General features: G+C 43.1%; 1 protein-coding gene across 1 annotated transcript in view; it reads right to left on the minus strand.

The window, feature by feature from the left end:
- The window catches only part of LRRFIP1 (leucine rich repeat (in FLII) interacting protein 1), a gene marked incomplete at its 5' end in the record, with an annotated part of 49,546 nt that extends 34,009 nt beyond the window's left edge, over positions 1-15,537 (minus strand). The window contains 8 exons of the mRNA XM_010074378.1: positions 107-172; positions 2,385-2,465; positions 5,552-5,608; positions 8,797-8,844; positions 9,933-9,965; positions 13,312-13,362; positions 13,891-13,935; positions 15,490-15,537. Of these exons, the coding sequence (XP_010072680.1) occupies positions 107-172; positions 2,385-2,465; positions 5,552-5,608; positions 8,797-8,844; positions 9,933-9,965; positions 13,312-13,362; positions 13,891-13,935; positions 15,490-15,537 (429 nt within the window). The remainder of the gene's footprint in view (positions 1-106; positions 173-2,384; positions 2,466-5,551; positions 5,609-8,796; positions 8,845-9,932; positions 9,966-13,311; positions 13,363-13,890; positions 13,936-15,489) is intronic.
- Between the last annotated feature and the right edge of the window lie 1,912 nt (positions 15,538-17,449).

The raw sequence follows: 17,449 nt of genomic DNA on the forward strand, positions 1-17,449 counted from the left end.
CAGCCCATCTCAAATGTCCCTCAGCCCAGAAAAGGCTGTGTGTTCGTGCACAGGGGTTACTGGAGGACAGAGACACGAGAACAGGAAAATACAGAAAACATCTTACAGCACGAGAACTACAGGCACTATAGCGACGACTCCCGCTGTAAACACTCTCGTCATACACAGACGCCTACAATTAAAAGACAGAGTCAGAACAGGACTGGCAGACCTCGTTTCTGATTTCAGTCTGGAGCATTACAAACTCACACGGTGCAGCGCGAAGGACGCAGGGGAACGAGCAGTATGTGCAAGAACAGAGACATCTCTGTACGCTGGCAACCACAAGCAACATGCAAGTGAAGATCCAACACAACCTGAAGTCCGTGAGCTGGGAAATGCCATAAGGCACGTGCAAAACCTGACGCTCACCCCTGAGTCCATCACACAGTCATGCATTTCGAAACATTCTCCCAATCATCAATTCCAAAGTTTATGCTGCCTTCCAACAAAACAGCTACATCAATTCCTAAGTTGTTCAAATCTGTTCAAATCTGGAAAAATATGTGGGAAAAGTCCTCCCACACTTAAGCCTGATGAATTTCACTTATTAGGCAGTTTGCCAAATTAATAAAAAAGGAGGAGGATGCATATTCTAAGACTTTGGCTCCAGTTTAGTGTATAAATGTCTGGCTCAAGAAACTACCTTTAAGCATTAGAATAAAATCTGAGAGCAGCTTATTTTAAAGGTTAAACAAGAGTGGAAATTGTCTACAGAAAATTTTTTAAGCAGAATCTTGTTAGCTGTTACACAACCAGAAAGAATTGATGTTGCCTCTCTCTGGCCCGCTCCTGCACATGTTGTAGCTTATCCATCAAAACCAAGACAACGTCTCCATCCAGAGAGGAGCGCACGGCAGCATCACAACCCCACAGTTACAACAGGAATAAAAGAAACGATCAGCACAATCCAGGTCTGTACAAACTGCATTGCACACGTGCATTCCGATGGATCAGACACCAGAGTGTGAAATAAATGGACCCAACAGGAACTACAGAGGTAAGAGACAACAGACGCATGGCTGAAGGTGAGTGGCTTCGGTGTTTGTGTTTAAAGCGTTAGTACAACAAACCCTGTAACTTCTGGCTGGCAGGGCATCGCTGTACAGCAAGGAGGGCTGAGGAAGACAAGCACAAAACTTTTTTGCATAGAAAATGAAACATAAAAACACCTACAGCAGAACTAACCATCTTGGTAAGAGATTAGGATTATTAAACTACAACAGAAGGAAACCCAGTATAGAGAGTATTAGTCATCTGCACCATGAAAGCATTAGATCTCGACTCCCAAAGACTAAGAATACCAAGCAGACACGTGCATTTCCTACAGGAAGGGAGGACACGACAGTATGCAAAAGCAAAACAGCATCATTTAATTTTAGGTTGTTAAACTGTTATTGTCTCACACACATTTGTGTATAGCAGCCAGAAAGGGTGCTTCTCCTCACTTTAACCAAAGCCAGAAAAAAAGCACCACAGAAAGACAGAAGTGTTTTAAAAGATACATTTTAAGTGTGTCACACAGCTCTAAGATCATCTCTTGTTTGAACAAAAATGCAGAGAAAACCCAAATAATTCAGGACAAAATGATGAGTACTTAGATCAGACCACTATAAAACAAACGGCTTCTCTGTTAGTAACCACCTCACAAGATGCAGCTGTTAAGTTCAGAGAGCACATACTGTCTCTGGCAGAATCAGGCGAAAGAGATACTCCAGCAGTGGTCCCCAGCCCGCAGCGTTCAGACGTGCTGCTGCAAGCCACCCCGCTCATCCGCAGTGCCCCCGTCACGGGCCACCACGTGCTCATGCTGCTGCCCATGGGCAGGACGGGCTGCGGACCACTGCCCAAGCATCGCTTCGCTGGCGCTGGACTGGCTGGGCTCTGTCCACACGCAGGGGACAATCCAACCTCCCGGCTGATTTTGAAGCTTCAGCAATTTTCTTCTAGCAGTCTGTGAATTACTTGCTTGTAATTTCATTCTATGCAGACCAGATTGTCTTAAACTTGCTAGACTGACACGGTGAGCAGAGAAGTTGGCTCAAATAGAGAACTTCAGCTAATTAAGATTTCCCTTATTTTTCCAGACCAACTGAGGCCAAAAGCAAACAAAATAACTGTAGGAAAGGGAGGAGCAGCAAAGGAAAACTAATTATGCTCATTTTAAAACAGCTTTCCATTACTCACTCCAGTCTTAGAAGGTTTGGTTTTTTTAAGTTTTACTAAAAAGAGCTACAGAAACTCTTTTGACAATTGGTTCAAACTCATTCCTAAGCACAAGAGGTTGCATTATCCAAATGAAGTCAGAACAAGTCCAGACCAGGTAAAGCCAGAGGGCAACAGACCCAGTTTCCATTTTGGGAAGAAGGTTGAGATGTGGAAGCACAGCCGCTGTTGTGAAGACCCAGATCAGAGTAGTACGAAGCCTGCATTAATAACAAAGAGAAAAAAACCTTGAGAACTCAGCTTCATAGTATGGAGAACCTTCAAAATTCCTTAAAGTGGGAAGCAAAAAGTACGTTAGGTGAGAAGGAGACGATCTTTAAGGTCCCTTCCAACCCAAACCATTCTGTGATTCTATGATTCTAAGTTTCATCTTAACTCCAGTTCAGTAAAGCTGTATTTATCAACATACGTCCATCTTCTGTACACCAGAACAGACAACATCTGTTTTACAAGATGCTGAAAATGTTAGCTTCCAGGCTTGAACTCGGATTAAATGGCTGCATCACAGCTTGATACCTAAAAACCCAGGCTTCTGCCTTAGAGGATTTATTTCTTTGCATACAGAGTGGATTGCCACTGCCCGTCAAGCACTGGAAAAACGTACCGGTCAGAGAGCAAGTCAGCTTCCTAAGCTAAACCCAGAGGAGATGGAGGAGAAAGTCTCAGGACAACTCTGCTGGGAGACAGAGACCAAAGCCAGGGACCAAAACTGCTGGTTGCGCTCATCACGAAAGGCGAGCAGCCCACTGTCAGATATGGCAAGACAGAATGCAAAGAAATTTTTTCTGTAAGAAGTGAGACTGTCTAAATTAAGCACCTTATTTTATGCAGCTTCCTACCAACCTTCTTGCAATTTTTGTCCATCTGTTTGGACTCCCCAAGAATGGGGAGATCTTAATTCAATTCCAAGTTCAATAGAAAAAATACCAATATCGACTGACTGACAGTGGACTTGAACTCACCCCTGCCCTCAGAAATACTACCTTATGCATCTAGTGTGATATACATCATCCCCATTCATTCTCCCCAGCACCTGTACTGGAGTGCAGGATGCCAGCTGAGCCTTTCTGCTGTTGTGCAGCATCTGTGAGAATTTCCGCTGCACAAACGCTTCAGCAAAGCCAGCAGGTCGGGCTTGCCGGGGCACAGGAAGGCTGACAGCAGTAGGGTATTTGTGGAACTCAGTATTTCGGCTTCCTAAAAGCTTTAGGAGCATGCATCAGTATATTATGAACAACTTCAGCTGTTATAAACAGCTGGTTTGAACACGGAGGGATATATAAATTTGCAAATCAAGGTCTGTTTTCAATGCATATTGGAAATCCATTTATAAGACGTTATGCACCTCACAGAGCCAAAGGAATCAAGAAAAATACAGGCACACTAGGAACACTTTGTATTTGCCTTATTTTCAGAAAAACAGCAGCCAAAAAAAAACCTATCTAAAATGCGATAAAATAGTTACTCTGTGGTGCCAGGAACAGATGCAGCAGTGGGCCCATCAGGCAGGGTGTAAAGCCACATCAGGAAGTCGTGCTTAGAAGCCAGCACAGGCTGCTACAGCAGGCAGGGAGGAAACACTGCCTCCCCACATCCTCACCCTCGAGAAATGACTCCTGTGCTTGCTCAGTCTGCTCTAACTAGTCCTGGGGGAGCGGTCATTCTGGAAGGGCTCCACTCCTCTACCTTCTCTGCTAGCTCTCCTCTTACAGCCGGTCTCCAGCATCATACTTCTCCAGCTATTTCCCACCAAGGTCTAGACAACCAGGAGAGACTGCTTTCAGTGGTCAGCAACTACTCAGCTGTCTTACAAGCCCTAACTAATCCTTGCACCATCACTATAAACTAGCCAGGTGTTAACTCCATTTACAAACCAGGGATCTGTGGCAAAAAGAACCTTGTTTGTTCTCGACACCAGACTTCTGCCACTGCAAGCAAACAGATCTTGTGACTTAAAATTGGACAGTTATTCTGGAACCAACTATTATCAGCAGACTCATCACTTCCTTGCTGACCTGAAGAACTCTGCCTCTTCTCAGTTTTTCACTGTTGCTTTGACATCTTTACGGTTAGGTTTGGTGTTTTTGGAGGGAATATTCCTAAAGGTGAATGACAGCCAGACTGGCATCAACTGGTTTTGGAGTCTCAGCTATTCTACATTACCCCCAACCTCTCATCTTCCTAAATAATGAAGAATCTGACTTACACTTCGTAATGAAAATAGCAAGGAACATGCTGCAGCCATGCTCCACATACACTAAACCTCCACGCTACAAACCCTAATACCAAAATGATTTTAAATTATTTAAATGGAAACCAAACAACTTCTTTTCCGTGGATTATTTTCTTCCAGATATTTTGCAGATCTTCCTGCAGTATCTGAATCTCTGGAGTATGTCATTAAAGAGTAAGAACACCATTTGTCAGAAGCACTACATAATAAAGTTCCTTGAACTTCTCAAGCGGTGCAGCAAGACTGCCAACAACAGGACATACTGTTTTCTTAACAGTTTAAGCAACAGTATTTAATTTTCTCTTATCCACATGCACAAGCTAAATGCATAAAACAACTGGGAATAAAAAAAAATTAAATGGACATGAAATATAAGGTCCCATAAAGGCAAGAAAAAAATCTCCAAACAGCTCCTCTCCCTACCCCGCAGAGGCTCTGCGTGAGACAATACCTTTAAATAATCTGCACAAACCCAGTATTTAACAGAGCAGGACAATGAATCCCGATAATTGACACAAAACACTTGAGCAGGAACAGAAGGGAACATTGTGACCCACATACACACAACAGAGTTAATAATTAAGCTTTTTTGACAAGAATATTTCTAGAAATAAAAGTACATCAGCGGAAAGCAGCTAAGTGTTAACACTTGCACTGGCTGTTCGCCTCCATGGGAGTCTCCAGAAACCCTGGGACACAGTTTATAAAGGAAAAGAAAAAAAAAAAAAAAAGCATTCAGTTAAGCAAACTTCAAATAAACAACACACATTTGGGGAAAATTCCAAATCCAAAGTCCATTTTACATACGCGAATCTCAAGACATGGACTAAACTCTAGGTGAAGCTTGGGAGACTTCGTTTCCCACTCATGGCCTAATTTTCTTTTTTTTTTTTTAAACAGATTATTGCTTCACCTCCCCACCTCACAAACTGCAAAAGCCACAACATGCAAGACAGGAAAAACCTGCTTTACCACAGAAAATAATTTGCTCATTAGCTTTAATCCCATTAAATAGAGCAATAGATTTTATAGCAATATAAATCATCTACTAACCCTGCTAGATTTTCTGCTCTGGGATGATCCATACACGTCTTCCTCATAACCATTGGTCTGCTGTGCAAGGAAAGGAAAAAGAAGGAAAAAAAAAAAAAGGGGGGGGGGGGGGGGGGGAGAGAAAAAAATTGACGCAGACCCAGAAAGGAATTTTTAGCAACAGTCATCACTTACAGAAAGCAAAGGCAGAGACAGAACTTTTGAAAGCTACACCAGGAACAGGAGAAGGGCAGTAGTAGGGAATTGTGTCAAACGAGAGGACACAAACATTTGTGTGTCTGTCAGTACCTATATACCAGCCAAAAATGTCAAGGATACTCCTGTCTGTCAGTACCTATATACCAGCCAAAAATGTCAAGGATACTCCTGCTTGCTTTTTTTGACCCGTTTTAAGAAACACTTTTGCTTCCCTTATTATCGCTGCACTACAGCACCTGCCTCTTTAAACGCTCTGTGAAGGGAACACAGGACACAAAGGGGATGCTGGGGATGAGAGGCTACGATAAAAGACTTTTACTGCTGTAGTGACTTATACCTCTGGCAGCTAAGCAATTAAAAAGCAGAAAATCGTAGCAAAAGAATGAATTCTCAGTTTCTATTTGAGAAATTCAGTTCGGTAAACAAGCGAAGCTGTATGAAAACTCTTCTTTTTAGCTTTCCACAGTTACATCAAAATTAAACCCAGACAGTGACCATCTGCCACATCCCTGTATTCTGTGTGGCAGTCCGAAGACTAAGAAGAGATTTCAGTCGGTTCAGCTGTCCTCCGTCACGCTCAACAGCCCGTCATGTCGTCATTAAGAGGTTTTTCTCTCAAAGGAGAGAAAACAAATGGGCTCAGAATGGGCGTTTCACAAGCAGGGAGAGATGCTTCGAGCCCCTAGGACAGCAGGGTCAGGAATGAAAGAAATGCAGACTGGTTTTAGTCTGGAAACACAATGTTTGAGGAAAAGAGGAGACTCCAAAGTCACCTCTATCGATAGCACTCAAAGCTCAGATTTCTCAAGCAGTTCACTATTCTGGCACCACTTTGAAATGAGGCCAGTTTTAACATCAAAACGAGCAAGCACTCTGCATATTTGGGGTGGGTTGTTTTAGTGGAAATTTAATTATAATTTCTATTCAAATTAAGTTTTGAAGTCCAGGTTTTAATGCATTCTCAAAATGAAAATCCACTAAACCCACTCTGAATCAATCTCCAAGCAAAATACTTACCACATACTGGAGAGGGGCGTCCATGAAAAATTAAACAAATTAACTTAGAAACCAGTTTAGATCCAAGCTGGTAAAGCAGCTTCTGGGAAAAGCCCAGATTCTCTGCTGAAATGCAATATTATCACCACAAATGGAGGGCAAACATCCAGCTTCTTTTTTCAAGAAGAACTTACTTGAAATACTGCTAACGGCCTTCTCATACAGCTTGGCTTCTCCCCAGTTTTTACTCTTTTTTTCTTCAGGCTCCTTAAATTGCTCTAAACACTTCCCTGAAGAATGGGTAAAAGGATTCTTCGGCAACTGAAGACAATGCTCTAGCTACAGCCTCAGCAGCGCTGTGCGGATCCTTTACCTCCGCCACCCCTCTCCTTACAACACAAAGGAATTAAGTTTGCCTTTTTTCAGCAACGTAATATTGACTAAATGTAACCTCAGATCATCACCTGAACCCTTCCCTGTGCAGAATTCCTCACTTTGTAATAACATAGTTCACTTTTTCCCAAATGTGGTACTTCTCATTTATTTTCACTATTATTCAGTTTTGACAAGTTGTCTCCTATTCACCAGCAGCATTTTTAGCCTAACCGTGCATGAAACCTTCGCTCCCTGTACTTGGACAACTAGGCAATGGAGATTCCTGTAGAACTGGTTTCCCCTTTGAAAACACATGATGCTGTCTTAAGATGGGAACAGACCAGATGAGATCCCTTCCAGCTGCCTCATTTTCTAACACAGTTCTTTTTTGAACTAACTGTGCATTTATTTTACAAGAACTAGGTCTTGTCCGAGGTTTCACTTAATGTCATGCAGAAACATGCTAAGAGCCTTGTAGTCAAAGTCTAGTCACACCTAATGCTTTTCCTCTCTGTCCTTAAATAGTGACTCTGCTTAGGGAAATTAAGTTGAATTGACACGATTCATTTTCCACAAATCCAGATTAACTGTTTTTCACTTTACACTTCAGACACTTCTAAAAACGTCTGTTTAATTTGCACTGTATCTTTCAGATTTCACACTGAAACCCCCTAGCTCAGGTCGTTTCCCTTGTCACTAAGATCGATCCTCTCCAGAGACTTCTCCAGCACATATTTTTGAAGGCAAATGCTCCCGACAACTCTCAAACAGCAGGATCATTTTTATCAGCCCTTGCTGATCTTTGTTCTGTGCTACATTAACCTGCTAAGCATCCAATCATAACCTTCATGAAAACTGGAACAAATTAAAGGGGAGGCTGAAATATTCAGATTTTACACATTCTCCATAACTATGCAACTGACCCTATGCTTTTCTGTATTTTCCTCTTGCTTTTAAACGCACGCAGAAAACTTTCTCATTGCCATTACGTTCAATTATACTTGTAAAACACCTTTTTTCCTTAGACTGCAGCTAACGCTGCTCCTTCAGGCTTTCTCAATCCCACATCCAACTTCCACTTCTCGGAGAATTCTCTGCTGACTTCCAGTGGACTGAAGAATCCCAGCCCAGCCTGGCAACCTCCTGCTGCGATGCGCAGCCTTCCCTCTGCAGTAGCAGTACACCACTTGGCCCTCTCTTGTGTACTCCTTCCCTCTCTGGAATTGCTCCCAGCGAGATTCCCTGAAAATCCTGACTGTGAAAGCTCATTATCCTCTACCTTCCACCCAGGTCTAGCTTTGAGGTGTCCTATTTGTACAGGTGCTAGTAAGGCATCGATACTACGCAGAGTGACCGTTATGAAAAGCTACAGCCTTTACTATGTATATATTCTCTCAGTATTACCTATTTCTGTGTAATGTTAAAGCTCAAGCTAGGTTCTGAGTTTTTCAAGATGCTCCTTATGTACACCATTGACCTAAGTGTTTGGCTTACACCACATTTTGCAGATGAAGTGATGCTCAGTATCCTCGCAGACCCAACAAGTCCTGGTAGTTATACCGTATCCTTGATATTAGGCTGGTGAGCTCCTAGAGCCAACATGCTCGCACATATTCTTTATCACAGTGGTTTTGTAGGCAAAAAACCTCTCTGCGACAGTTTGTCAAGATACATACTGCTTTGGAGTAGTTCTTCTTTTTGGTCCTCTCATTCTCTAATCCAGCCTGCAGTGAGATTAAGAACGCAGGATGAAAAGATCAGTGAGTTTCCGCGCACCCATCCGTAGCCAGGCATGCATATCAACATGCAAAACCATCAGTTCCATTTTCCTCCAGCTCTACGCAACACGGCTCAGTAAGCATACATAAAAAAAAAAAAATCAAATCTCAAAGTCAAATGACCAGTTATTAAGGAATATTGTTAGAAGTGATGATAGTGCTGTTAAATTTAGTAGCCACAGTTAAAATCATTCACGCTTGCTGGGTTAAGCCAATTAAAAGAGCTACCAGCTGTCTATACTTGCTACATCAATACATCCATGCAAAATCCAAATGCCTTTGAACTATTTCTGTATATAGGTCACTTACACATAGATACATTGCGTTCCTCATTTGAAATAGCACGGGGAACAGACAAGAGTGAAAAAGCTGGAGAGTCTATGAAACTGCTCTCCACAGCTTGCTCTCTGCAGCAACCGAGACATGTCCATCGAACAGCGCTGCCACAGACAGCAACGCCGATGGTACCAGGAAGGTTTTCAAACTCAGCTTGAAGTCCCAGCCCTCGTTCTCCCTCCTGTGCCTTTTCTGTTCTTCAAAGAGTCAGCTTTACCTCAACCTGTTCAATCATCTCGTCTCGTCATTACCCACAGAGTTTGATTTTACCCTCCAGAGCAAAGCCAGCAGCTCGATCCACCAGCTGCAGCCTTGGCAGGCAGCGTGTGTGACCCTCTGCCTTTGCCAGATCTATTCAGAATGAGTATGTGAGTTTTACTCCTGTCCAGAGCTATGCTGAAATAAAAGCAGACATGCCCGGTCAAACAAGGGACGGACTGCAACAGAGAAAGTCTGTTAGGTGAAATAAAAGCTGTTCGGCTGTGTCCTGTGGTAACTACTGAACTAGATCTCTCCAATCGTTGGGTGCTTTTCATCTGAACTGCGTCAGAGCAGCGGGAAAGGGAAGCAGCACTTTGATATCACAGACCATGAAGACCATTATTTTAGACCATCCCTTAGATCAGCTATCACAAGTGAGGTTAGTTTCCTCTTCATTAGTTTTTAAAAACACATTGCAATTTGCGCACTATTCTCACCACAGGGTAGGCGCTGGCATATTCCAGATGAGACTGTGAAGGCAAGAAAAATCAGAACACAAAGGAAAACACTGAAGTAAGTTATGGTGATGAAAAGAATCTTCCAAAACAAAACAAACTCAGGCAGGGAGATGTAAATCCCACCTAAAGAACTTTTATAATGCAGGACTTCTCGCACAAAGCCAGAAGTCGGGAACTTTGTCAAGCAAACAAGACAAGGAAAACGCACAGCCTCCATCACAACAGTATTTCACGCTGCATGACCTCAGATTAGAGACAGCCAGTTGGGAACTGGGAGAACAAGGACACTTGCAGCAGAAGAGAGACTGAAGAGAGGCTCCTGCCCCTCAGTGAACACAGGATGATGTTATTGAGTTTCCCTAGGAAAAAACGCATGATTAAGAACTGAGCTTGCAGCATTTCTGAAACAAGAGAGGCAGGACGCCTCTGCTGGGCTCAGGAAGAGCCACAGAAAAGCCAAAGGTGCCCGTTGGTGGCAGCTACGGCAGGCCTGCCTGCAGGAAGCAGGGACACACTCAAGCCAGCGTGGCATCCGCACGCCAGGCCACCCTTCACAGCTGCGGAGCGCAAATCCCTTTGCTGGCCTGGTCTAATCAACACCTCGGGTGGTTCTGCAGTCTGGCTCGATGGCTGCTCTGCCAGAAGCAGCCAGGCCAGCTCCTCACAAAAAAAGCTAGCTCAGCAGATCTCTGGTGCCTGCACTTCAGACATACACTGGGAGAAAATCCAGGGTAAAACCCACACAGATTAGTAGGGTGGTAAAGTTTTAGGGAGAAATACATTCCTGGTATTGACTCATTTCATTGAAAACTTCCTGTACAGAAAAGCAGCACAGCTTCCAAAAGCAACCCCTAACACCATCAGCCCCGCCCAGGGCAACGAGCCTGAGTCCCAAAGATGTAAGATACATGTTCAGAAAATGGAAATCTTGCAGACCAATTACAACAGCATCCTGCAACTATGGAAGGAGCCTTCAAATATCCAAAAAAAAAAAAAAAAAAAAGAAGAGCTCATGCTAAGATAGCTCAGAAGCCACGCTGAACTCCAGTACCTTTTTAGGTTGGTCTTTTTTTTTTTTTTTTTTTTACTTTGCTGTTTTGAAGACACACACAGCAAGAGCCAAACCTTCACAAACAGCCAGAGAGAGATGTAGTCAAACTACTAACAGCATCCACCACAAACCCACACTAGGAAAATGATCGATGTGGGTTCTACCAATTCGCTGTGAATAAAACAACTGATAGATGTGTAAGGGTAAATGTCAGTTCAGACTAGCCAACATCCACTTTCTTCTACAATCCTTGGATCAGGGAAGGAAGCTCTGTTGCAACTCTTCTCCTGTGGGTGCCCAAGTGCCAGCCTGTGTAAGAATATTCACCAAATCCTGCTTAAGGAGGATGGGGGGAGTCTGTGCAACATCACTAGAAATACCAGGGTGAAAAGTTTCAACCAGATCAGCAAAGGGCGGATCTTTGCAGAAGCATTAGGTATTTATGGGCCATCCAGTAAACCAGATGGAGACGGTTTGTTCACCAGAGACAGTGGTTATCGCAGCCTGAAGGCATGCTGGCTGCTCCAGGAAAATAAAGGTCAGGAAAGCTTCTCCAGGGATGGTGGGGAAGCAGAACACAAGGCTTCTGCTGTTTAAATAGATAAGAATAAAACACGGGATGTATTACAAAAACATATCAAAAGGAATTAGTAGTGGATTTCCATGAACAAAAGGTGTTTTGGGTGATAGCCATGGTTAAACAACCCATTTGTATTGTGATCACCTTCTAAATAGAAAGACCTGCAATATGAACTGATCTAGGGATTTTTTCCCCTCAAAAAAACTACTTCAATATACATGTCCAAATTTAAGTAAAATAAAGATAGATTTTCATGTTCAGCTGTGAAGATAAGCTTTTCTTCGCCAAATCTTTAGAGCTTTAAGGCGCCTTCTAGCTTTGAAAAGCACTCCAGTAATTGGCAATCTTAAGGAGTAAAGATTTTAAAAACATTTCATAAATAGCAATAAGGATTCCACTAAAAAGCGAACAAGGCAACACTTAAAATTTTTAAGTATATCTTGTGCTATCTTACAGTGAACTCTGTTAGGATCACTGAGCAGGCTCTGCAGTAGTGATTTTTTTCTCTTTTTCATCTTCCTGACTCTCTTAGAGGCATATAAGGTATCCACTCAATCCTGTTATTTTGGGGATACTTTCTCAGGAAAAAAAAAGTTCTAGTTCTAGCCTCAATAACTATTAGCAAGTTTTTAAGGAGGAAAAAAATAATAATTTTACAGCATGAAATCTCCGCAGAATCCAGAAACCAATGACTACAAGTAAAGATCCTGCTATGAACAACAGAGGTCTTGCTTGTTCTCTAAAAATAGAACTGATCATCCAGCTTAACCCACATAACTAGTGCTACTGATCAATTAGGAGCAACCTCAACAGAACAACAAATCCTTCCCAAACACAACAGTTTTAGGCACAATGACTCCGTAACAAAAACTAGTCACAGCTGGTGCACTTGCAGGACTCCGTGGTGCTGTTACGGATTGTTTCCGTTTCGTGGTTAGCTGAATGCTTCTCCATAGGTCTCAGAAACCGTGAGCTCCGATCATCTCCTGAGATGCTGAGACACTAGCATTAGCCATTCACAACTACTACACTGCTTCAACTGCCTTCGCAATTACAAGAGCTGCATCTACGCTAGAATGGAGTTGAGATTTGTACATGTGGGTATTATTTGGAAAAAATACTGTATTGATATTTTGAGGAAAAAATGAACTTTTCCTACAGATGAGCACTGGTGCACTGCAGCACTCTGTGCTCCACTAATCCCTCCCTCCACAGAACTCCAGCCTCTGGGTGAATTTCAAATATCTCTAAGGAGAGTGTTCACCTGCAATTCCAAAGCACTGAAGACTTCTTTACGCTGATAATTTGCTTTTGGTTTCCTGACCTAATAAACATTGATCACAGAGTAAGCTAGCACTTCCTCTTCCCAAATTCTCAGTGTCAGCAAGGAAAGAGGAGAGCTTACAAGGTGCGTACAAGAAATAGCTGCACATACTGGCTAAGTACTTCCCACAACACTAACAGTGAACAGCATTTACCAGAAGGGTTTCCACAGAGCCAGCTCTGCTGGTGTTCCTGTACAGCGCACACAAATCCGACAAGTCCCCTGGGTGACAGAATTATTGACCTCCATGTACTTGGAAAAGCTACCCGTATGCCTTGAACATGGAACATGCCAAGACCTTGGAAGGATGGTATTATCAGAGTACTGTAACCAGTCTGGTGGTACAGGGGGACAGCAACACCGGTACACACGCATGCACACTTAAATTGTACAATTTACCAACCCTCAGGCTTCCACGGCTACCCACTGACATGCGCTCATCTTCATCCGAAGCCTACCAAAAGAAAGGATAAAGACAAGAAAACAATGAAAAGAACACAAATGGCAGGCAGAAAGGTAAATACTGATGGCTTTGATGAAACAGAAGAAAAGAAAAGACATACAAAATTCTTTAAAAAAGAACCACATTAAAACTGTAAGCAGGAAAGTAAATGAAATCATACCCTGCCCAAGAAAAACCGCCAAGCATTTTACCACAGGATGAAGGACAAGCTTGCTTGGACATTCCCTGCTCTATGCTCTTGGCCCCCAGGCTGAGTAAATGAACATTAAACACTCCAGCCAGGTTAATTCCCCACCTTCCACCCTCTGCCCCCCTTTATCCTAGCACATGTGCAAAAGCTCCCCAGAGCGACCGGGGAGAGGCCAGTGAAGTCAGGAAGTGGCTTTGGGGTTTTCACCTGCCTAGGGTGGGGGGAGCTTGCTTGGTTTTTTTTCTTTTAACATGGAACTGCCTTATACATGTCTGTTTTCTGAATTTGAAATGTGTAGCTAAAAAGAAAAAGCAAAAGCAGATACTAACCGAGGCGTTTCTTCGGGCTCTATGAGAATAACGCTCACTGTCTTCCTACCAAGGCAGCAGAGAAGAAACAGAGAGTGAAGCATTGAAAGGACAGATACACCAACACAGCGCTTTCAGAAAGATACAGCGAACTTCAGCAATGTTTCGGAGTCAGTAAGGTTAAACCAACTGAGGGAAGGTAACACCTTGTCCAGTCAGAAAGCCCCTTTTTCCCCTCATTTGTGACCCCAAACTTTCTTCCCTTCCATTTCATTCTGCTACACACTTTTATTACTTTTGCAGAAAACTGTATGCACCTTTATTCCCGTCTCAAAAAAATGTTTCAGGTGCATCTCTCTGCATCTGGGGATCAGTATACTTACAGTGCTTTTGTAATTAAGCTTTCCAGTTTGCAGTCCTTCAAAACAAATCTCAAATATCTTCTATTTGAAATAATGCGGCAGGGCAATGGTCTCTCTCTAGTGAGTACCCCAGAGGGGCACAGCCTGGCCCCTTCTTCCAGACCAAAAGCATCCGTGCTCTGCTTACAGCCTCCACGACACTCAGCACCGCTGCCTTCTGCAGGCCGGAGGCAGCGTTAATGCTGGAAATTCTGTAGGACGCGTAACGTTTCAACAAACTGATTTTACATAGAATTTAGGAACAGTGACAGAAAATGGGGGGGAAAAAAGTTTCAACATTGTAATTAACGGTTCTCACAGGTGAACTTATTTCTAAGCAAGGGAATTGCTACGAAGGTGGAGCTGAGCTCACCAAGCAAGGGTTTGAGGAGACTTAATGGTTTATCTGGGAGATGGGTAGCAGGCTTTCAAGAAAGCATAGAGCAAATCAGCATTTATGTTGATCAATTCTCAACAGTCAAGGAAGCCAGGGTGTTTGAAAAGTTATCTTCCACACTGGAAGTCAGCTGTTTGGTTTTGCCTTTTCCAGCGTGCGCTACTCAGCTTGTAGGGCAAGGCCACGAACAAGCTTTCACCCGGCATCGCTGGGAAGCTCATGAAATCACTTGCATTTGAAAGACATTTGAAGCCAATGTCTTCCAGCCCTTTAGCAACTTCTTCCCTTTATATTACAGGTGTTAAAACAGTTAGATGTTGCTAACGGCAAAGTCTGGATCTGGTATCAACCTCACTGGCTTGGCAAATAGTAAAATCCAGGATGTTGCATTATCGGAAAAAGTGAGGACTGCCACAGCAGCAGCAACAATGCATCCCAACAGTGTCCCTGGACTAGTCAGGAGAAAGGTAACTGAAGAAACATGGATAAAATTTGCTCAAAATGTAACTGAAGACAGATCTGAGGAAATCCACAAGAAGTTAAATGCGTACGTACTCGTACTGCAAGTGGCTTCCGTGGGTCTATATGCTAAGCTAGTCTTCTCTGCAAAAGGAGATGGCTCTAACCAGACCCCTGCCAGTTTTAAGCTCTTCATAAGCCACATTTCAGGTGGCTCCATGCAGACTGCAAGAATCTTTGTGATCAGAGTGGAACTCCTGCTTCTAATACACGAAAACACCTACTTTGTGGGATTCCAGACTCTACGAACTATACAAAACTTCAACACATAAAAGTTGTGCGGCTACGTTGATCAAAGCCTACCATCCATTGCTCGATGTCTCCCCATTTAGTATCCAGACCATAATATTTCTACAGACAGAAAAGGAAAGAAAAAAAAAAAACCAGAATTTAGATGAGAAAGGCAAACACAGGACATTTGGACATGCATTGCCAGGTTTTGGCTGAGCCACACAGCTGCACACACACAGGCATGCCGGGGAAAAGCTGCGCCGAGCCCCCAGAGCCCTCCGCAGCACGTGCCCAGGACACACTGCCCGGAGAGGAAAAGGGGTGCTTGGGGTACGGCTGGGGTACTCGACAGCTGCTTCTTTCTCAGCAGTGCAAGAAAGCCAGTGCTGTGGGGACAGGCACAAGGAACGTAATGAGTCTTGAATTCCTGACCCATTTAAGTCAAGTCTCATTACCAGGGATCCGAATGCTGAACACTTCCAGGATGAAAAATGCTCTCAAATCATGTTTGCCATACTGATTTGTCAAACCGGGAAGACAAGTTAGATTCCATACAAGGAACCTCTGCGCATTCTTATTCACTGTACTCAGAACTCCTCGGAGCTCCTTTTCAGAGCACAAGGCTTTCTGCCTGCACCTCAGCCATCCCGACAGCAGCGGTATCACCACCAAGGACAGAAGAGGACACGCTTCACCAGTGCAGGCAAGACTGGAAAGCTGGCCACATTTCAGTACCAAATGCCACGCTTTTTCGTACGAGACTGACTCTTCAGAACTGTTTCTCCATTTCTTTGCACAACATCGGGAACTTCCCAATGACCTTGCATTTCAGACAGCAACTTTTCTTCCTCCTCAAATAAAAACTAGTCTCAGGAAATTTGCATTTCTAATGGTGACCAGAACATTCCTGAGTGAATCAGTAATCAGCAAATGGAAATCTTCCTTAAGGGAGCATCATATGCATTTTACAAAAATTTAGAGTACGTGCTTTGAGGTTCCTGCGTTTGTGAAAAAAACAAGCCTGTACTTGCCAGCTTTCCTAGAGGTGTCAGGAGGCAGGAGTATTAACAGTCAAAACCTTCGGTAATTATCAGAAAAATCAGAAACCTGTTCTGTGTTACACTCTGCATTTAGCACTCACTCAATGGTATTAATGTGATTTTACTTTCACCCCTGAAAACCTCATTCACTATTTATTAATAAACTGGAACCAACAGCTGCGTGTTCTTTGATACTGTACCAGTTTATTCCCACTTCAGAGTTCTTCCTCATAAAACAACAAAATTATTTTCATGTTGAGGTCTTCTTCACTTTCACCTTAACAGCTCTGGAGAGAAGAAAGTCTGATATCAAGTAGAATAGGCAGCGGGTGCTCAGTTACACACCCTGGACAGCCCAAACCATACAAGGACCTCTAAATGCTGCCAGTTTGGGGGTCAAACCGGGAAAAGGCAGGAGCTCACAGCAATCTCATTTATTAGGAAAAAATATTAGAAAATAAGTTTTTATGCCAGTAATTTGAAAACAGGAAATAAATTCACTTTGTTGCAGACTTAAATAGCATGTGAACATCTCTCTGGAACAAGGAAAATAGACAGTGGTTCAACAAGCTCTTTAACCACATCCCTGTAAGAAGAGGGAAGTGTTCCCCTCTGCTTTCCCTGCACAGCACCTCGGTGTGTGCTCAGATACATCTAACACCCCTATGTAATGCCTAGCCAAACTGCACACAAGTGAAATTTCTCCGTTAAACTACATGAAACTAGACCTACAACAGCCTGTTCCAAAATTAAGTTTTATGTACATCACATCCTGAAAATGACCCCTGAAAAAAATCAAGTCAGGTAACACCTTATTAGAGGCTTCTGCCCCCACCCCCACAGAGATGTATAACATTTTCTAACACTAGAAATCAATTTAAAGAAAAAAAAAAACCAAAACAAAACACTATGAAAATGGAGAATCCTTTCTCACACATAGGAAGGATCCATAAACATGCCAATCATAGAATCATAGAGTGGCCTGAGTTGAA

The sequence above is a fragment of the Pterocles gutturalis genome, unplaced genomic scaffold (genome assembly GCF_000699245.1).
Source record: "Pterocles gutturalis isolate BGI_N339 unplaced genomic scaffold, ASM69924v1 scaffold18067, whole genome shotgun sequence".
NCBI lineage: Eukaryota > Metazoa > Chordata > Aves > Pterocliformes > Pteroclidae > Pterocles > Pterocles gutturalis.